Source organism: Ammodytes marinus, assembly GCF_949987685.1.
Source record: "Ammodytes marinus genome assembly, chromosome: 9".
Classification (NCBI taxonomy): domain Eukaryota; kingdom Metazoa; phylum Chordata; class Actinopteri; order Uranoscopiformes; family Ammodytidae; genus Ammodytes; species Ammodytes marinus.
In genome coordinates, this window is record NC_137213.1 from 13,663,549 (window position 1) to 13,685,382 (window position 21,834).

General features: G+C 41.4%; 1 protein-coding gene across 2 annotated transcripts in view; it reads left to right on the forward strand.

Annotated features, from left to right (window-relative positions):
- The first annotated feature begins 968 nt into the window (after positions 1-968).
- Positions 969-21,834, forward strand: part of rock1 (Rho-associated, coiled-coil containing protein kinase 1) — a 40,145-nt gene continuing 19,279 nt past the window's right edge. For both annotated transcript variants that reach the window (XM_080034371.1, XM_080034372.1), the window contains exons 1-9: positions 969-1,823; positions 16,325-16,406; positions 18,112-18,212; positions 18,415-18,552; positions 18,696-18,871; positions 19,896-19,980; positions 20,207-20,351; positions 20,553-20,691; positions 21,684-21,775. In XM_080034371.1, coding sequence (XP_079890497.1) covers positions 1,731-1,823; positions 16,325-16,406; positions 18,112-18,212; positions 18,415-18,552; positions 18,696-18,871; positions 19,896-19,980; positions 20,207-20,351; positions 20,553-20,691; positions 21,684-21,775 — 1,051 coding nt within the window. In that variant the 5' untranslated portion in view covers positions 969-1,730. The remainder of the gene's footprint in view (positions 1,824-16,324; positions 16,407-18,111; positions 18,213-18,414; positions 18,553-18,695; positions 18,872-19,895; positions 19,981-20,206; positions 20,352-20,552; positions 20,692-21,683; positions 21,776-21,834) is intronic.

The following is a 21,834-nucleotide window of genomic DNA, read 5'->3' on the forward strand; positions in this document are numbered from 1 at the left end:
AACAGCAACACAAAGAAGGAAGACGAGAAGCTTGGAAAATACAAAGGGCTTTGAGAGGAGCTAGAAAAGGTGTGAAAAGTGATGGCAACAGTGGACCAACATCTGTGATCTCTGTCCAGAAGAGTACAGTCATAGTACCATGAGATACTGCAAAACTTAGGCTCCCAGGCCTCTGGTAGAGGACCAGAGCTTGAAGGAACCAAAACGCCCAATATGGGGCGAATAGGGAATCTTAAAAATTATTTTCTGAAATAGGCCTATATAGTAGGCCTATTTCCATGATATACTACTTGGAAAACAAAAGGCTATATGGTAAAAAAGTGATAGCCTACGTATAGCCTACACAATATGTACAGATTTTTTAATCATAATTCATAAGCAGTTGTAAACATTATGAATAGATGTATCATTATGAAAAGGGTCTAAATATAACCCATATGAATTAGGCTAGCTAACTTGATCAGATATAACAAGATAGAATGGAATGTAGCCTATAGTTCACAAGCAAACTAATAACAAACCAGAGCATGTGGAGCATTTCATATAGCCTAATATAATACAATAGCCTATAATACAATACAAGAGGCCATTTTAATATTATCCAGACCCAATGGTAGCATATCTGTAACCCATGTGTAGGCCTAATACAATAGGCCTATTTAATACGGTCCATAGCCAAGAGCATCTATAACCCATGCGAATAGGCCTATATTTTAGTTACTGAATGTAATAGAGTTGAATATTTGAACTTGTTCAGCCTTAACAATAAACACAATTGTTCTTTTTACCACAATTGTTCTTTTTACCTTTTTCCAACATTATATAGGCCTACTGTTCACCTTGTAGCGTTTGGGAGCAGCAACATGTTGCCATCGTCGGCCTGTGAACTCTTTTGAATGCGCCTCGACAGGGCGCATGCGCAGTACTTGACATTTTGAAGTTGCTTCTCCGTGGTGTTTGAACAGGAAGGCGGACATGTTGGTCGGGCTGTAGGAGAAAATCAGGCATCGTCTGCTGTTTTTTCCCCCCTCCGAGAACTAACACACATCAAAACCTAGATTATTACGCCTTCGATGTGAGAGGTAAAGCTGCTCGGACGTCCAAGAGTTGACAGTGAATGACAGCGCACGGGATGCAGCGGAGGGACTGCCGTTAAAAACGTCGGTAACGAGTCCGCGTTTCAACTGATCGAAATTTGGAAGAAGCAGAAGTTTTTTTTTCTTCCCACCACTTCTACTTTTGAGCTGTCATATTCTATTGTCGTTTTCTGCAAAGGCCTGGCACAGATATGGGAACGGGCCTGGACTAAACTTCCCGCTAACTGTGCTGTTCTCCTGTAGACAAACTTAAGTTTTAATTGCCTTTTGTTTGGATGCAGCAACATTTTAAGCCCTTATCCTCGGCGGCATCCTGCGGAGGCTGACTTAATCTGTCGCTGCATTTATCTATTGCCACTGAAGTTGGGTTGACTCTCGCACTGGGGTAAAAAAATACATAATTGGACTCTGAAAAATGTGGCTTCTGTATATCCAACGCAACCTTAAACGTTTCATCGTGTGTGGAAGCTCGAGGAGAACGATGTCTTTTCTTTGAAGCGCCGTGTAAAGTTCACACGAAGAAAGGAACATTTGGCTAGCTAGCTACCGCTGGCTGCTAAAGCTAGCTAGCCAGTGAGCTGTTTTTGTTCACAGCCCAACATCGGGACTGAGTTGAACAGCAAGAAAAGAAAAATGTCTGCTGGGCACAGTATGGAGGCTCGATTTGAAAAAATCGATGCCATGTTGAAGGACCCAAAGTCAGAAGTTAACACGGATTGTCTTTTGGTAAGTTAGTAGCTTGCTAGCTGGCTAGGCAGCTGGTAGCGAGTAAACCATTCGGGGTCAGTCTACTCCTTGGAGCAGACAATTCTTCCCGAGACTAACAAGTCGTCTCAATTGTCACTTAAGGAATGTGCTGTTATTGCTTTTGAAAGGCTCATTTGTCCCAAACTAATTTAATTAAGTTCAAACACCTGTGTGTTTGTTTATGTTATCGTATAGGCTATGTCAATGCTTTGCGAATAGAAAACAATCAGCAGTTTCAAACTTCGATATCCTACATTCAAATACTTTATAAACACGCAGTTAAAAGCAATTTGAACTTAATTGATGTAATACAATGATGTACTGTCACTACTTAATACATTCAATTAATTAATGTCACTTATTAAATTAATGAGTGACAGCTCAAATAGACTGACAGACTGAGAGCCAACGTGTTTCTGTTCTTTATAATAGACACTGTCACATTATTTTTGTTGAGGCCAGTGTTAATACATCTGGAGAGTTCCTTGCTACTCACTACAAACTGACACGTTTTGTGTTGCCACTAGTGTATGTTTTCTTTTTTTTTTCTTCTTCTTTAGATCAATAGGAAGTGGGTGGGTAAGGTGTGGTGTTTTGTCTAGATTGACTTATCTAAGCTTTATTTGAAGTGATCGTCTGCCTGCATGCCTGTTGTAACCTGCCGTCCTCCCATCAGCTTCATCAGTACACCTGTTGGCTGGAGTTTGTCCTTGCTGCTTCCTGTGTCTATGGGCGACATATCTCAGTGAAGTGACTCTCCCATCTAAGGAAAGAAAGGCGGCTTCTGCCACGTGCTAACACACTAAGCAACACCTTCACGGGTTTCCATGACATGCCTGACTCACCATGGAGTGGATGCCAAGGGGATGTTGTTGTGTCAAGTGTTTGTTGATGTCAGGAGCCTTTTAGCTTTGGGTGACAGTGGCTCTGAGCGGTTTCACAAGGATACGGCGCTTAGTGACTCATGGGAAGAAGTTGCCTTCACAGCATTTTCATGTGGGTTATTGGATGGGACAATAACCCGTCAATAACAACGTTTTAGCTTGAATTTCCAGAAATTGACTGTGCCACTGCCACATACATTTTGCGTTTGCATGTAAGGCAGAGTTTTCGCCTAGGGTTCACTTGTCAAACTATCAAGGAATGCTAGCTAGTTCTGGGTCCCGGTATACAGTATTTTTACTCAATAAGGTGTGTTGTGCTTATAAATTCAGAGATTACGGAATATTGACAGGATGACGGTCTGCCAATATGCTGGCTTTGTTCATTTACAGTGGACCAAGCAAAGCCACGTGCAGTTACACAGCGCTGTGCATCCCGGTGTTTAAGGGGTGTGTGATGCGACAGCGTGTGACGCAACAGCGTATGCAGTGATGTCGTACGTGCAGATTGACGCCAAACTGGTCAGGTTTTTAGCTTATTTTTTACTTTTCTTAAAAATAATTGCTTATGGTTGTCTTCGGCTGCTCCCTCAGAGATATTTAAATCCCCGATTGCAGTCGAACTTTTAGCGTGTCTGGAAAACGTCACACTGGACACGCCCCTTTTCAGAGAATGTTTCGGGAATGTCTCTGGAATCTTAGTACCTCCGAAGTAGTAAAATTGACATTACACCTTTCCGTGTCCATCCCGTTTACACTGCAGTGCGAGGTGGAGAAAAAACGGTATTTCATGGGCAGTAGTTAAAGGGGCTTTTGATGAATTATTCCTAAATCTTGAGTATTATATGATATGGCCTATGTTAGCAGCCTGACTGACTTACCTAGCAAAACAACATCAGGAAAGCTGTCTGTTTTGGGGAGGAGGCTTGTCCTTAAACCCCACCCCAGCTTGGGAGTGTTTGTGCAACGCCTGCTGTAGATAGCTGTCTTTTCGTAAAAGAAAACTTGCTTATTCTCCGTGACCTCCCATCCTGTTGCAGAAAAAGGCAATTAAAAACTCACCTAAAAAGTGCACACGCTCTGCATTTATAATGGCAAAAAGCTGCGGGGCTGTTCCTGCTGGCAGCCTCACACACAAGGGTGTTGTTTCTCCTTTTTCCCCCCTTTCTGCAATCTCGCCTGATCAATGAATGGAGGCCTTTTGCTGAGGCTCTCTCTCTCTGCCACCATGCAACTCCACCCACCTCTTAATAAAATTCCATGCTAATCAAATAACCTCTTGTCTTTGACTGGCCTGGAGTTCCCTGTGTGTCCCAAAGCCATTCTGCACGTCTGGAGAGAGTTGGGAGCAGGCAGGCAGCGCTGAGGTAGCTGGGTGTGGGCTCTGCTCTCTCTACCCATAAACCAAAATTATGTGGACTGAAGACTCATGTTTCTGGAGGCTGTGAATCAGGACATTTAACTCATAAAGCCGCCAACATGCTCTACTATGAGTAATAGGTTCCATCCAAACGTACAATGCATCCTTTTTACTGGCCATGTTTCTGTACCTGAGCTAGCAATAGCTTTTCCTGTCTGAAGTGTAGCACTGTTGGGGTTAAACAGTTTTCCCATGGAAGTCTATGTTGTGTGATGGTGCAATTTGGCCTGCACCATACTATGTCACTCAGCTCAGCTCCGGGCTGGCCTATTGAGCACATTATTCCGACCCTGTCGCCCTTATCTTCATCCCTAAATAAATCCTGCTTGGAGAGAAGAGCGCCTTATCTGGATGGGCTGCCCCCCGCCCCAATCATTGTGCTCTAGGCAGCCCTCTTAGAGCCAATCTGAACAGACAAAATTCCTGACATTGTGATGTAAAAGCTCACTGACACTTAAGGGTCCTAGTGTTGTTGTCTGTTATATGTTTTTCTTTTGGCAACAGCAATCGATATCTTGCATTAAATCATTGTGTCTGAATTAGAACAGCGTCCAACTCAGTAAGCCTTGAGGAAATGGCGTGTTTGGTCAATTTGTAAAAAATATTGAATATAAATTCCTTGTTTCCTTGTTTCCTTTGGTCCTTTCAGAGGAGTCTGTTTAATATTTGGTAAATAATAATGATTAAGTTGTTATTTTGAACTTGTTTTGCAAGGGCTGTGCCTCTATTTGAGATCCATAAAGGCCTCCTGGCACAGTTTTTCTTTGTACTTTTACACTTGGGGTGCATTTGCTTCCCTATGTTTTCATCCCTCTTTCATCTGTTATTTGGATTCTAAATCTGTAATAAGATTAATTACAGGAAACTGCAGGGCTGGTAAACCAGCATTGGAGACAGTGATTGACTGTGTGACTGATCCATGTACATGTGGGGGTGGATGCTTTTATTTTTATATGCTTTTACATTAGTTGAATAAGCTACAATGGCTAAATCAACATGGTATGCGGTGCGGTTCACGTGGTAGGTCACTGTGTTACAAGAGCACAAAATGAGCTTTGTGGTCATTATTATGTGCTTTTCATTTTTCACCTTTTTGAGTAGTGTAGCTATGAGTTTATTTACAGATAAAGAGACTCCTGCGTGGAAAACACCAGTATTTGACACTCCCAATTAGATTTTGTCCTGCCACAATATCAATGTTGACTGATTGAACGTTAAGTCATTATAATGGAACAGCATTTGCTCAGTTTGCTAAGCCACTATTTAGTGGTATTACTCAAATAGTTTATTATTACCATATTTAGTGAGGTACTGTTACCAGCAAGTCACACCAGCAAGCTCATGAAAACGTACAAAAGAACATTAGAAAATATGAAGCAGTGCAATGTGTTTGACAGCATTAGTAAACCCAGCAGCAATATAACTTATTTCTACCAAAAAGGTATCTGTAAAATGTTATGTCATCATGTCCCTATTTTTTTGCATCAAATTACCGTACTATCAATAAAAGTCAATATGTTTCGGTATGTATATCGGTATCGATAAGCAGTATCAGTATTGATGTTGGTACAATAAAATGCTCACAATACATACCCATCCCTTTTCAAAGGTTACCTATAGTAAAACCATAGTCTACACACCACCTGACAATAAGAGTTTTTGTTCAGTCAGACGGGCAGTTTTCAGTCACAGCTTCCCTCATTTGAGCCTTGACAGTGATTCTTTTTTAAACCAATAAACTGGCATGTTTCATAATTACCTCGCATAAACAATTGTATACGGCCCAGCTTGAGAGGAAAGAGGCAATCCTTGTTTTGTCTGTGTAGAGTCCCTGCCCTTGTGCTAGCGACCTTTGCCTTCAATGCACAAACCTTAACTTCAAGGTGTTGTCAGCACTGATACTAATGTAGCTGTAGTTTATATTTTGCTCAGAGACGGGAAGTAAAATCAAATTATTTAAACTTCTATGTTTTAGCATGTTGAATTGTATATTGTGACCATTTAATATCCTCAATACCCAAGGCAGCCATTGTTTTAAGGTTATGCCAGTGCACTTCACCCACCTGGACCTGGTTCTGCTTTATTTAGTCATGTTCAACATATTTATTTGAAACAATGCTGTGTAGAGCATTATGAACTTCAGTGCATATAGCATTACACACCCAATGTTATAATTTAGGCAGACATTTTGTTATTGTGATAATATTTTCAAAGGTGGCCAGCCTTTTTATTTATAGAATATCAATGCAGCTATCTGCAGATACTGATTTGTAAACTTGAATCTTGGAGGTTGCAGCATCCTTAAATGCACCGCGTTTATTTGCTAAATCCCTACTGGCAGCAGCTGCTTCTTACCCTTCAAGGATGATGAACATTAACTGTGACAACAAATGTGCGATGCCTGGAAGCAACACAAGAACTTTAATAATGTTGTTATGCTTCATACCTTTCATTGTTAGTTAGTAAATGGGAAAACTACTTGTTTGGTGCTATACAATGATAAAGGACATATTGTGTTCAATAACATGTATTTTTGGCAACGGTTCTAGTCAGCATTTGATCCTTCCCTATTGTCAGAATGGTTCGGGGCTTTCAGTTGTAAACTGCTCTCCTCAGCTATTCAGCTATGGGAACAACAATTGGCTGAGCTATTTGTAGCTCTGCATTCCCTCAACTGACTGATTATGTGCAGGAATGCATACTTAAATGATCCAGTCTTTTAAATAATGAAACCATTTTGCCTTTGAGTCACCCAGTGAACTTTACATTTAGCCCCCCATGTCTTGCTTTCGTCTTCTTATTACTTAATGGCTACAATCCCAGCTAGTTTGTCCCACTTATGAAGGGAGTCTGCGACCTCCGCCAAGGGAAGATCCTCCAAGTGAACAGCGCTGATGTTTGATAAAATGGCTATTTGTCGAGGCGAGGTCAGAAATCCTGGACACGAAAGCAGAGTTTTGCTTGACAATCCAGGAATCGGTCAGTGGGAAAACTCGTGAGTCCACTCCACTGTTGGAATAACTCAATTATATTTTGATGTGAAAGCATTTGTGACAGTGATGTTCGCTCACTGGGACCTCATAACGAAATGGAATGCCCCTGTTTTGCCACCCTAGGGTTCACTGTCACTGCCGCTTATCCAGTGGAGTTGTTAGATATGCAGTCTTTCTAGGTAAGTGGGATTTTCTGTCAGTAGATATCATGTACAGCAGGAGTGTGCAACATCAGTTTAGAGTGCTTAGTTAAAAAAATACTTTTATATAATGAGTGAGTGGATCTGGATTGTAATAAATTGATAAATCCCAATGCAGTTGGTTGTGTATTCACTTAGATTTCCATTTTTGTCTCACTGCCTGGACCTGTTTGCAGCGAGGAAGCAATGCGGTACTTCATGCTTTGAATGGTCACATTTGTGTTAACAAGGGGCACAGCCTGCAATGGAACAGCCTTTATTTGCATGGCAAACCCGAGCGGCTGGCTGCACAATTGCTCACATGTGGAACGCATATTGTCTTGAAGAGGTGGCAGAGAAGGAAGTGAGAATTCGGACTTGACTTAGGCCAGTCCACATGCCTTGTGCTGGCATGCAGAAAGGGATGATGTGGCTGAGTCTCCCATGGAAATTTTAAGTCAGACTTTAATGTCTGGAAAAGAGCTTGTGTGTGTGGATTTCTCTCCCCTAAAGCTTAAAGAAATAATTGCCATATGTAATGTCAACCACTGGATTGCGCGTTTGGTATAACTTACCTTTTTTTTTTTTTTTTTTTTTTTTTTAATTATCACCACATTTCATTAATGGAGCGATGGGATAGTTTTTCACATTATTATTTAGAAATCCCAGGTATCTGTCACCCTCTGGCTGAAGAAGCATCAGCAGAATCAGGATAACATGGAGACCTACGAGCTCTGGTTTGTTTTCCCAACCATTTCCCCCCTCACAAGACTGCCACATAATGAAACATAGCCTGTGGACTGTTACTGCCCGGTGCTTGTTGCACTGAGGGAAGCATGGTTTGCTCTGCTTCTAATAGGACAGTGTTGAACTATTGCTTATATGTTCTATTTTAACTATATATATTCTCACTATCGTTTTGATTAATAACGCTATATGTTCTTGCCGTTTTGATCCAGGGATATCGTGAGCGAGGAAAGGCTAGATCCACATACATTTTAGAATTTAGACCCTTGCCAATCACTATTATCAGGAATGCTTTTCCATTTCGTACTGCAAAGTGTATCAAATATGTCTTATTTTTTTTTCTTCTGTTTGCCTGGAAAACAAACCAAGCCCTCAGAAACTTCAAAGCTGTGATGAGCGTGAAGTGCTTATCTAGTAATCTTATCTTGTAGTTTCACTTCTGGAAATGACTCTGAATTACTAGCTAAGAAAATACCTTTGTCATTGATCCTGCACTATCAGTTGCATTTTTGTCAGCATCGCCTGGATCTGATTTTTGGGCTGAGTCATGTCTGTGCTACTGGCTGCCATATCTGGGCCAGCAGTAGGGTGGTTTGCTAGCTAAAGCCAAAAAGTGACAGTAATATTTGGTTCCTAACCCTCAACCTTGGTGATTACAAACCAGACAGCAGAGGTTGCTTATGTCTCATATGTATTGAACTTGATGACAGTGTGTATGTGAGTGTTGGTTTGGGTTTTTACTAGAAACAGTTTCATGGTGTAGTGCAGGGGTTCTCAACCTTCTGCAAGCTGGGCCCCCCCAAAGCTGGGTCATTGCAGTTGGGCCCCCCCACTGACCCTGACAACCCCCCCCCCCCCCCCACACACACACACACACACCACCCTACACAGATAGATAGATAGATAGATAGATAGATAGATAGATAGATAGATAGATAATCTATTATTGTTATTATCACAAGGGCTAGGCCAGTGGCGCACCTTTGAGTTGAACATTGGGTTTAGGGTTGGGGTACGGAAATTTCTTATATTTTAACGTTAAATTCTGGTGCACTTTAATAGCTAATTATGAGATTGTATCAATGAGACACTGAGGAAATGTTTTTTTTTAAATCTCCTTAGAAGAGAAGAAAATAGTAGCCTAAATAGAACATACACAGAATAAATTCTACAATAGGTATACCTGTTATGAAAAAGCTTCACAAAACAAAGTCTATGATCAATGGGAAACACTGCTGTCTGACAACCCAGTTCAGAGAATGTTTCAACTATTGAGTCTTGGATTTGGAAAGTGGCCAGATTTAGCTCATAATGCTACCTGCGATTAATGTGCTGTGCAGCCTGAACGCGGAGTTGTGTGTGTCTCAGTGGCGATTCCAGGAAATTTTGACAGGGGGTGGCCAAGGTGGGCCACAGAGCTAGAGTGGGGTGGCCATCGCACCCCTGAATGAATAGCATGTGATATGCTGTACAACCAATTCAAATATGATTTATAATCCCAAATGCCCAAATCATGTTAGTATCCATTGTAATGTTTGTCAGAAAACTAAACCCCTGAAGGGGGGTCTGGGGGCATCCCCCCCAGAAGATTTTTTTGTGTTTTTAACATGTAATCTAAGCATTCTGGTGCATTCTGGCGAAGATAATAAAGGAAAAAGTCAATATTTATTTCAGTTCAGATGAATAGTAAAATTAGCAAGACAACATAACTTGCTAGCAGCCAGATGCCTAACAACTGGACAGAGGGACGGATGACCACTAGCTTTTGACCAAATATCTTGCTAAAAAAATAAACCTTTATTTATGAAATTCTGCCCTAAGAACATGTTACACTTGATAACTACAAACTTACATTTTTTTATTCAGATTTCAGAAATCTGCTGGGACACGTGCCCATACACATGCATGGGTGGCACGCATGTCACAAGCGCACTTATGCTGTTTTCAAGACCTTTGCTGACCAGAGACCAGTTCTAGTGGCCACAGTCCTACCATTAATTCAGTACTTAATTGTAAACTGATCTCATATCAGTGGATTGGAGTGTTTGTGTGATGAACTTGGCAACTACCTATCAAAAAAAGTTAAGAAAGAAAAAAAATACATATCATCTCTGAACTAGGCTACATATCAGGAAAAAAATTGAAATTACAAAAAAAAAAAAAAAAAAAAAAATTAAGATTTTTTTTTTTTTTTTTTTCATCCCCCTCGCGCCCCCCCGGTAGAGTGTCCGCGCCCCCCCGGGGGGGCGCGCCCCACCGGTTGAGAACCACTGGTGTAGTGGACAAAAAAACCTTATCAGTTCTCACCCCGGAATTCCACTGGCTGCGCGTGCGGTCACTGCGGTGTACAACGGTTTTGCTCCGTGCGCCCACGTCAGTCAACAACACCCACCGGCTCCGTTTTCAAAGCAGGCACGGCCAGCTCCGCTGAACAGCTGGGGTCGCGAGACCGAGGAGTTCCCGCGGTAATAAAAGTGACGGGCGATCGCTCTTGATAATATTATTCTCCTATATGGTATTTACACAACAACGAACGCACGGAAGGTTATTGTTCCCATCCGAACGAGTAAAAGAACAGTGGACATGCTTGTATGTGTCTCTGTTTTGAGATTGTTAACTGCAGTGAACACCGAGTGTCTTATTTTGAAAATTAACCGGAGCTTTTATTGTTTTGTCGACGTCTGTGTTCCTGTCTATCTCGATGTGTTCTGTGTTAAATTGATACGGTGAGCTCCGGCATCCAGCAAAAATAGAAGCAGTGCGTATTTCACCGGACAGCTGGAGCAGCAGCGGAGCAGAGAGACGGTGCAGCGGACGTGGTGGAAACTCACCCACTGACTAAAGTAAAAAATGACAGCTCCGCTGCTGTGCTGGAGCGGGGAAGGACCGGAGAGGCAGCCGGTGGAATTCGGCCTTCACAGTGCTATTGCTGAATATCCTCTTTGCAGCCTCTGTCGGAAACGCTCCGTTTCAGAGCCTGTCTCGCTAAGCCCTGCCCGTCAAAAAGCTCAGTCTGCACTGATTGGCCCTAAATGGAATTGCCCAGTTTAATGGCGCTTTCCCACTACCTACATCAGGGGTGGCCAACCAGTCAGAGACAAAGAGCCACATTTTTTACTGTGTTACTGCAAAGAGCCACATCGTACACACGGGTACACACAGTGGCGATTCCAGGAAATTTTGACTGGGGGTGGCCAAGGTGGGCCACAGAGTTAGAGTGGGGTGGCCATCGCACCCCTGAATGAATAGCATGTGATATGCTGTACAACCAATTCAAAGATGATTTATAATCCCAAATGCCCAAATCATGTTAGTATCCATTGTAATGTTTGTCAGAAAACTAAACCCCTGAAGGGGGGTCTGGGGGCATCCCCCCCCAGAAGATTTTTTTGTGTTTTTAACATGTAATCTAAGCATTCTGGTGCATTCTGGCGAAGATAATAAAGGAAAAAGTCAATATTTATTTCAGCTCAGATGAATAGTAAAATTAGCAAGACAACATAACTTGCTAGCAGCCAGATGCCTAACAACTGCACAGAGGGACGGATGACCACTAGCTTTTGACCAAATATCTTCCTAAAAAAATAAACCTTTATTTATGAAAGTCTGCCCTTGCTAAGAACATGTTACACTCGCTAACTACAAACTTTAATTTTTTTATTCAGATTTCAAAAATCTGCATGTCACAAGCACACATATGCTGTTTTCAAGACCTTTGCTGACCAGAGACCAGTTCTAGTGGCCACAGTCCTACCATTAATTTAGTAATTGAAAATTGCAAACTGTTCTCATATCAGTGGATTGGAGTGTTTGTGTGATGAACTTGGCAACTACCTATCAAAAAAAGTTAAGAAATAAAATGAAATACATATCTCTGAACTAGGATAGGGGAGAACGGGGTAATTTGTCACATGGGTTGGATGTCACATTCGTTATATCTCGCCACCAGAGCGCGCTAGCTCTGAAATGTTGATATAAAAAAGGTCCAGAATTGGGATCAGAGGTCACATACATAGACTTCCTTGGAGTTCGACTGCTGCATTTCAGGTGAGAGGATGTTTTGTGTTTTTCATGTCAAATTCCAAATATTTTGCTTCTCAGTATTTTTCTTTTAGGCTTTTACACAATGGGTTTATAACAAAACACTTGTTACCCTCAGAAAGTGTGAAGGGTAAACTATAGTTTAGATTGTGGTTAGCAAGCTAATTAGTTGTCAGATGGTTGTTGGCCTTGATGCTAGCAAGAAATTCAAGTTGGGGTTGGTCGTCAAATTTTTTGGGGGGTTGGTTGTCACATGTTATCTCAAGGCTGCAGCCAGAAAAGGAACCCAATAACGAAAGAAATTGTCAAGCTGTATCCTCACTGACACCCCAGAGAAGGAAATAATAGAGCAGGAAAAGGCAGCTAGCAAGCAAAAGAAAAAAGGGCAACAAAATCAAAACAACCCAGTGCATCCCAAACTAGACCAGCTGCCAAGGCTACAGAACGTTATGTAGGCCTATTTGTCAACTTGACAATGCAATTAAACATTCAAATTTGGTCCTGCCTCCTTGCCTTCTTTTTAAGATTTTTCCCATTAAGATAACATTGTGACAAACAACCCCATAGTGTGTGACAACCGACCCCTTGATGGGGTTGGTTGTCACAATGTGTCAGAGTGTCTTTGATGGTAAATTACTTCTTCATTACAATAAGTTGGAAAAAAAGAGAGACACACATTTCTAGCCAACACCTTAAGCTTCAATTTAATGTAGGAATGGCTATTGACAGATGTTATGGTGATGAGCAATTCTCACTAGAGTAAAAAGTGTGCCTACTTACCCCGTTCTCCCCTACATATCAGGAAAAAAATGTAATTAAAAAAATAAAATTAAAATAAAAAATAACATTTGAACTGGGGGGGGGGGGGGGGGGGGCACTGGGGTGGCCAGTAAGATTTCAGGGGGGGGGGGGGGGGGGCGTTTTTATTTTCGCGGGGAGCTTGCACATGCATGGACAAGCATTATTTATTTAAAAAAAAAGCAGGGGGCCCCACACTATGACTTGAAACGGGCCCCCAGATCGTTAAGGCCGTCCCTGTGATAATGACAGGACTGGACTCCTACAGTACTAAAGACGACAGGGCAGTCATTTTCAACAATGAACATTGTGTGCACTGCCTCACACACAAACTCTCAGTTCAACCAAGTCCACAAACAAAAATATAACAATTTAAAATAGCGTTTTTCTCTTACTATGCATGTTGCTTTGTGGGACTTACTTTTAGCATGGAGAGAGCTGAAGTGGCGCCGAAGATTTGAAGCCTTGAAATGCGCAAATGACACCTGGCATATAAGGCAGAATGGCCTGCCATAACGTTCAACAAAAAATATGAACTCTCCCACTCTGTTTCGGAGCGAACTTGACACAAATAGTTTACTCACGGAAAACCTCCCTCCAAGCTGAGCGGGCAGTTTTAGGTTGCGTCCGCAACAAACGTTTGCGAACGTTATGTTGCGTCCTCAATTAAACATTTGCGAACAGGCATACACATAGGGCCTACACATTAATAAAATAAAAAATGAAATAATAGACAACATGTAAAATGAACGTAAAAGCCGCATGAAACGTTTGCGAACATGCACACACATAGGCCCACACAAAAAAAAAAGTATATAAAAAAAAAAAATTATAATCACATAATTTGATATGAACTGAAGAGCCGCACGAAGCTGGGCAAAGAGCCGCATGCGGCTCGGCCACCCCTGACCTACATGCTCGAGTCTCCACTACTCTACTGGTGGAGGTAGTGCTAAGTTAGGTCGGTAATGGGGTGCGTGTATTATTCCCTTATGACATCATAAGGGGAGAGATCAAATCAAGGAGAAAAATTGCATTTTAAGAACTACACTTTGAAATGGCTAATTATGAGGTTGTCTAGTAAACCTGCTTCTTTTTATTCAGCAATTCAATTCTTGTCCTTTTTTTAACTTTCCGTGTGTTTTTCACATACTAAACCTGGTCCTTTAGACACACTGGGGTTTCAGTGGAGAACCCTTCCGATTTTTCTTTGTTTTTTCCTTCATTTGTTCTTCTATTGGAGCAGCCAGCCCCACATGCGCCAGCCCTTGGCTCCCTCCTTTTTTCCGTCATAGTTAGACACTAGTGCTGATTGAAAATACGGCTCACTGTGCAACTCTGTACTACTTGGGATGGATTTTTTTTTTCTCCCTCCCTTCCTTCACTTTTTGTTGAGAACTTGTTTGGCCACATACCTAAAATAGCTCTCTGACGTGTACAGTCCTGTTGAGGAATGTTACTGTGGCTGTCCAGCGTTCTCTGCGGCAGGAAGTTATGCAAACGTGCATTGCTCTGCACAGAGCCTTGTGATTAGGGTCCTGAAGGACTCGGTTCTTCAGATTTTTTTCTTTTTTGTCCCCAGTCCAACATGGCTGGATACTGTATGGCCAACAAGGCCCCTTTTTTCTCTTAGTCTCCTTCAAAAAAGTTGACAATTTTTTTCAAATAGTGTGCAGCTCTTTTTGCTGTGAATGTTTACGTTGCTTTTGTTCTTCCCGCTGGCCATTCTTCACCTCCCTTTTTTCTTTTTTCCAATCCCATCTGCCTTTCCCCTGCTTCCACCCATCCTGCAGGGCGCTTGCTAGTTTTATGTCTCATAAAGGGGGGGGGGGGGGGGGAGGGGGCTATGGCCCCGACCTCCACAAGCAGCAGAGTTACTTAAGAGGATTCCTCGCCTTGTCTGAACTGCTGATTCACCATGTGTCGTCATGGTTTTTGCTCAGAGGTGCAGAAATAAATATGCCAGTATTTAAGAGATGATCATTCGAGATAACCGGATTGACAAGATTCTTGGCATTATTGAGTGAGTTCAGAGTTGATGTAGCCGATGAAACAAGTCAAATAAGATCGTTTATTTCATATTTTATGGGCAGGATCAGCTGTAGTGTTTATCTCCGGCCCCTATTGAAGAAAGAAAATGTGGTCTCTAGTTGACCCGTGGCAAAGTGTCAGAAGATGCTCGGTTTGAACATATGGCTCCCACCCGCTCCAGGGAATGCAGAACAGTATGTGGTGTGTTTGAGGGCTTGTGTCCCTTTTCTTCTTTCAGCCATTCTGGATTATGGAAGATTAGATTAAATCCCGCCAGTGGCACTTCTGCTCCTGCCCAGCCTGAGACAACCAAGCCTTCATGAATTTTTTTAAGCTTTCGCAATTCCACAATTGCAGCTGTCATATCATAACTATTTTTGTTTCTTGCCTTTTCCTTTTACAGTATTTAGCAACACCATCATTCTTAGTTGGCATGAGAGGTTCAGAAACTAGTGAGCTCGGAGTAATTTCTGTAACTCCAGTGGGTTTTGCGACACTCTTTAACAGCCTACGTCACGGTACGGGGTCCTGTTAGGCACCACCCTTTTCCCTCAGTCATCAAAAAGCACTTAAGTTCTTCAGCTGCTTTTATTAGAAACTGTGACCAGGGTGGAAAACTCTGCTTTTTGGTTATCCAGCCAAAATCTACCAGGCACTTGCTTTGTCAGTCATTTCTTATGCGAATGATTGTGTAAACACTGTAGAGCTGCAAATAAAATAAAATACATTTCAATGTTTATATACTGACTTGTGCATCTCTGGTCAGAAGCTGACTCCAGCTTTCCTATAGAAACACAAACGAGTGCTTGAGATGGCAGATTTTTTGCATTTATTTCTTGAGCCCATATTTATTAATAAATAGCTGCTGCTCCACCTCTAGACAGCTAGCCACTAAGTTAAGTTTCACTTTACCTTCACGCCTGTGAACTCATGCAGCCGTGCCAAGTCTGCCGACAGCTGCAGGCATTAATGAAAGTGTTTCTGTTGGCAAGTAAAAAAACAAAAACTATAAAATAAAGCTCTATCTCTCTCTGTCTGTCCCCTTCTCTCTCTCCACTTCACCCTGCACATACACTATTGCTGATCGCCCCCAGCCTATGTTTTTTTTTTTTTTTAAATAAGCGATATACTTAATGTTGTCATTTTACACATTGTTAAAAGAACAATTAAGACATTATCGTTTACAATGAATATTGCACACCCCAAGCTAAAACACTACTATACATCATTAATATAATCCAGGCTGGAAGGCCACTGCTAGCTTTACACAGAAGTATGTTCACCGCTGTGCTACAGAGACCAACATCCTGACATGAAACTGTTTACTTTTGACATGTTGTCTGTGGTGTTGTTTGCCTGCTTGTTAACCCTTCTCCCCTTCTCCCTTCAGGATGGCTTGGACGCACTGGTGTATGACCTTGACTTCCCCGCCCTGAGGAAAAACAAGAGCATTGACAACTTTCTGAATAGATGTAAGTAGCTCGCATCATGCGTTCCTGTTATGTCCTCCTTTTAAACGGTGGTCTGTCCGTGTCTTTCACTTGATGCATTTGTGTTTGCGGACCCTGGTTACATACGGGTATAAGCCTAGGCTCAGAGAGAATCCTGTTTTTGGGTCAGCGCCTCCTATGTAGGCTTGGACACAATAGGTGTCTGCTGCTCAGTGTCCCCAACAAAGGGGCTTTCATAAATGGCTGGTGACCCACATGGTGCCTATCCTGATGGATTCTCTTTTTCACAGTAGCCCTCAGAGTGGGGAACCCCGATAAGCATGTTTGAACAAAACAGAAAACAAGACTGATAGTGATGCTAAATCTGTCTTCCCTTAACATATCTAGTGCAGCCACCCAATTCTTAGCATTGACATGTGTAGGAAATGTTAACCATCATGTTACAGTGTTTATCCCAGACCTTGTTCTTATAAAGCCAGCACTGTCTGAGGTGGGGGCAGGGCATCTTGTATGTCTGAATTACATATCGACAAACATATAATTTAACCAAAGCAGTGACACCATGACTTATTTTTGCATGGCTAGGAGGAAATGTGAAAGGGTCCACTTTTATTTTCGTCCATGTAATGTAAACACTTCTTTTTTTTTTATAAGTTTGTGGACAAGTAAAATTCAGTTTTTCACATTTGACATTCAACCCAAGCTACTGTAAACCCTTGGGCTAAAACTGCCATTAGATATCTCCTCAATTACTCTTGCTACAGTACTTTTGTGTGTAGCAGCCAAGTGTTGGAAATGCATTGATGGATATGGACTAATGGAGTAGCTTGCCTTGTGTGAGACACTGGTCCTCAGTAGCATGCAATGCCTGAAGGGCTCTTTACTCTGAATTTGTTCCTCTATATATTGTGCTTTGCACCCCGATCACCTCAGTTGGTTGCTCTGCTGTATGTGTGCTGAGACCTACTGGAAATGTTCGTCCTCCACCCCCACACACATGCATATACACACACACTATATCTTTCAAATTCAATGTATACCTTTTTCATAACATGTTTTTTTATGGTCCTTGGGGATGTTTCAAGGAGGAATTGTGATCCCGGGAACTCAGCAATTTCAGTGGAAATGACTCGCCCTTAAATGTTCTTATTCTAATATTTCGTTATTTTTAGATCAATTGCCCCCGCACAGCTCTTTTCCATGCGTCGCTGTGCCAGCTGCGACCCATGTGAATTGGAAATTATCCCCCTAGTTCAACTATGACCAAATTTGGCTGAACATTGAATACTGTCTCCCCTAGGGGAAATTAGCATTGTTACATCAGGGAGAGGCCGACCCACAGCAAGCAAAGAAACGTTCCCTTAACGGCATCTCCAGGCGGTGCACAGGCGCTGTCAGCTATTTTCCTTATGTTTGCCAACAGGCTGGATGTTCCTAATGAATGTCAACCTCAGCCATTACGTGACACATACATATATGATAATAAAAACAAGGCGGCAACACAAATGACGAAACAGAACCCCTACTCTGCAAGCTCCTCATGGCGCCTCTTACTGTATTAACTTAAAGTTGCTGATTAGGCCACCTGTACCTTTAATGGGCTGTGTTACTGTAATGCTCAGGGCTAACGATATGACTTATCTTAAAGTCAACGCACTGTATAGTCCTCTTCTTGGCCTCTATTTTCTACTAATTCTATTTCTATTGCCTGTTTTTGTTTTTCCAGATAAAGATACCATTGGTAAAATTCGTGACCTACGCATGAAAGCAGTGGACTATGAGGTGGTTAAAGTTATCGGGAGGGGAGCATTTGGAGAGGTGCAATTGGTAAGAATGTGTTGTAAATAACGCAGTATACAAACCTTATAAAAAGTTATATATAGTAACATATAAAACTAACTATAGCGATAATATAGTCAGTATTTTCAGAATTATTAGTTCTAAAATACTGTTGTACTTCTTATATTTTTCTCTCAAAAAACCTGTTTGTGACAACTACTTTTTATTGTCACCTCTTCATCTTTTCCAGGTAAGGCACAAAGCCACGAAAAAGGTTTACGCCATGAAGCTGTTGAGCAAGTTTGAGATGATCAAGAGGTCGGATTCTGCTTTCTTCTGGGAGGAGAGGGACATCATGGCGTTTGCCAACAGCTCATGGGTGGTGCAGGTACGATAGGAAAAAAGCATAGCTAAGACCTACGACCTCAAGAATATAGCCTGCAATGTGTTAATCTGAAACAAATTGATAAGAGATTAGCTCGCTTTTGACTGGAATTTTTCCCCCGTTTTCTTTTTTGTTTGTTTCTGCAGCTATTTTTTGCATTCCAAGATGACCGCTACCTCTACATGGTGATGGAATACATGCCCGGGGGCGACTTGGTCAACTTGATGAGTAACTACGACGTCCCCGAGAAATGGGCGCGCTTTTACACGGCCGAGGTGGTGCTGGCTCTGGACGGGATCCACGCCATGGGCTTCATTCACAGGTAACAACAAACCCCTCTACTTTCTCCCCTGGCTACTTTTGTTTGTGTGTGGTCGGGTGGTTTTGGTTTTAAAAATGGCGGCGTTGAAACTGATAATGTAAAAATATTTCCAGTGGAAAATGCTGTTTATTCAAGAATGTATATTATCTTTTATGGATCTTGAAAAACAGTGAGGGGATATAGAAAGTGTGGTGGCACCCTTTGATCTAAGGGAGCTTTGTAATAAGCAGGAAGTAGTACAGGGTGATTGGTGCTGTTTTTAGCATAAATGCTGTAATATTAAAATGTCATATCAGATGACATACTATATCTATTTTCTCTACCTGTATCTCAACACTTTTTATGTATTTTTTTTACTATTGTGGCCGTGTTCCTTAAGCAATAATTCATGAGATATAGTACAGTTTCTTCTATTAGGTTCCGTCAGTTTCATGATGCTTCTCTGCAAGTCAGTAAAACAGTATAGTGTCAATCTATCCGTATAATGTAATATAAATAGTTTATAGTATATATATATGATTGTTTATTATATATATGTATATGTATGTGTGTGTGTATGTATGCATGTGTATATATATATATATATATATATATATGCACAAAATGATTCGGTACTCATGTATATATGCATTATTATAGCTTTTTATTATACTGACATGCTAATAACATAATCTATCCAAGCAAAATTGATCTGTTAAGGGGTAGGACTAGATAAGTTTTTTACTTCCTCCTACCCCCTTTCGAGCATGTCTGTTTTTCTTTTTTTTTTTTTTTAATTCTATTTCTTTGTTTTGCTTTTGTTTGTTTGTTATTTATTCATCTATTTTTTTATTGCATGTTCGAAATAAAGACAATCAATCAATCAATCAATCCGTGCCACATTTAAAAGATATCTTTTTTTTTTATCAAAACTGATGCAGACGAGTGCTGTTTTTGTAAATACTAGCACATCCTTGAGTTTGATGTTTTGTCCCTGTTGTGTGTTGTATATGTGTTTGATATAATTTTGTCTTTGCCTCCTCAGGGACGTGAAGCCTGATAACATGTTGTTAGACAAAGCAGGACACTTAAAACTGGCAGACTTTGGGACCTGCATGAAAATGAACAAGGTATCTCATTCAGTCTCTTGTCAACATAACAAATGTTTACTTGCCACATACTTTATGAGTAGTTCAAGCATTGTGTTTGAAGCAGTGGTTTCTTGGATTGTTTAGGTCTTTGACAACATTCCAGGCTTTTGATAATTATTTTGAGGGGATTAATTCTTACGAAAAAGTATTGAAATTGTGATGACTTCTAAAGAAATAAAAAAATGAAATGTTTTTCTCTCTTCAGGATGGTATGGTACGATGCGACACAGCAGTGGGAACTCCAGACTACATTTCGCCTGAGGTACTGAAATCCCAAGGAGGAGATGGATATTATGGCAGAGAGTGCGACTGGTGGTCGGTGGGAGTTTTCCTGTATGAAATGCTAGTTGGTGAGTATTTTGCTGAAAGGACCAATTTAACTTTCATGTTATTATATCTGACACATTTACCCTTCTGACACCAATATCTGAAGCTTTACTCTATGTATATATATTTTTCACGGTGCGTGTGGATGTACCACACAGTATGTTCCTTAAATGTTTACATAACCGGTAACCTACAACAATTGTTTGTCTTTGTGTGGTGCATAGGTGACACTCCTTTCTACGCCGACTCCCTGGTGGGGACCTACAGCAAAATTATGAACCACAAGAATGCCCTGACCTTCCCCGACGACAGCGACATCTCAAATGACGCCAAGAATCTCATCTGTGCTTTCCTGACTGACAGGTTAGATAGTGGCAGACTTAGCACTGGAATCTGACGAGTGTTTCTTATCATAAGACCCTTTTCCTTGTTTAGACATTGACTGTTTGATGGCTTAAAGAGCCCTCAGTGGAAAGAATCCTTGATTGAAATATACATAATAATCGTTGCATTGAGATGTTTTTAGGACTGCTTCTAAATGTATTATAATTAGGGCTGTCAAATTAACGCGTTAATTTCGACTAATTAATCACAGAAAAATTAACGCGATTAAAAAAATTAACGCAGATTAATCGCACTTCTATAATGCCCTTTGACCCGGTGCAAAAGTGGTGCGGAGCTGCACCTATAGCTGGCGCGCGGGTAAAAGGGAGAATAAAGAGAGAAGCAGGGGAAAGGGGCCGACTCGAGGGCTCTATGGACGGTTTATGGGATGCTTCGGCAAATAAGCATGAAGGTAGGAAGACATCTTACTTAATTCTCCGCAGTGTCTGTGCATTATTGATTTAGTGGGTGCAACAATGTAGGCTAGGTTCAAAACAGTAGGCCTATCTCTCAATCTTCCTCAAATTGTGTTTGCTAGCTGTCTCGCATAAACCACCCGCCCTGTGTGTGTGTGTCTCAATATGTTTGCCTATGAGTAGGCTACGAAATGGTGGCAGTGCAGCGCTGTCTGTTGTGGGAGATGGAAAGTCGTCATTTAGTCTGCTTGTTTTTTTGAGAAATTCGGCGCTAGTTCATGTATAAAGCTGGCTTAGGGGTGGAGACAGAAGTTACGAGAGACGGAGAGCGAGCGAGCGAGAGAGAGAGAGAGAGAGAAACAAACTGTAGTAGGCTATACAGCTGTTTATAAACAGGTATAAAAGTGTCATATAATTATGTGATTAATTTAGATTAAGTAATCACAGAGCCTGTAATTAATTAGATTAATTTTTTTAATCGCTTGACAGCCCTAATTATAATTGTTTAAATGATCAAGAATTCAAACTAAATATGTCCTAATTGACCCTCCACAGGGAAGTTCGACTTGGCCGTAACGGTGTGGACGAGATCAAGAGGCATCCTTTCTTCAAGAACGACCAGTGGACATGGGAGAACATCAGAGAGAGTGAGAACATAACCCCTCCCCCCCACCCCCGTTAACCTCACTGATTGCTTTCACACCTC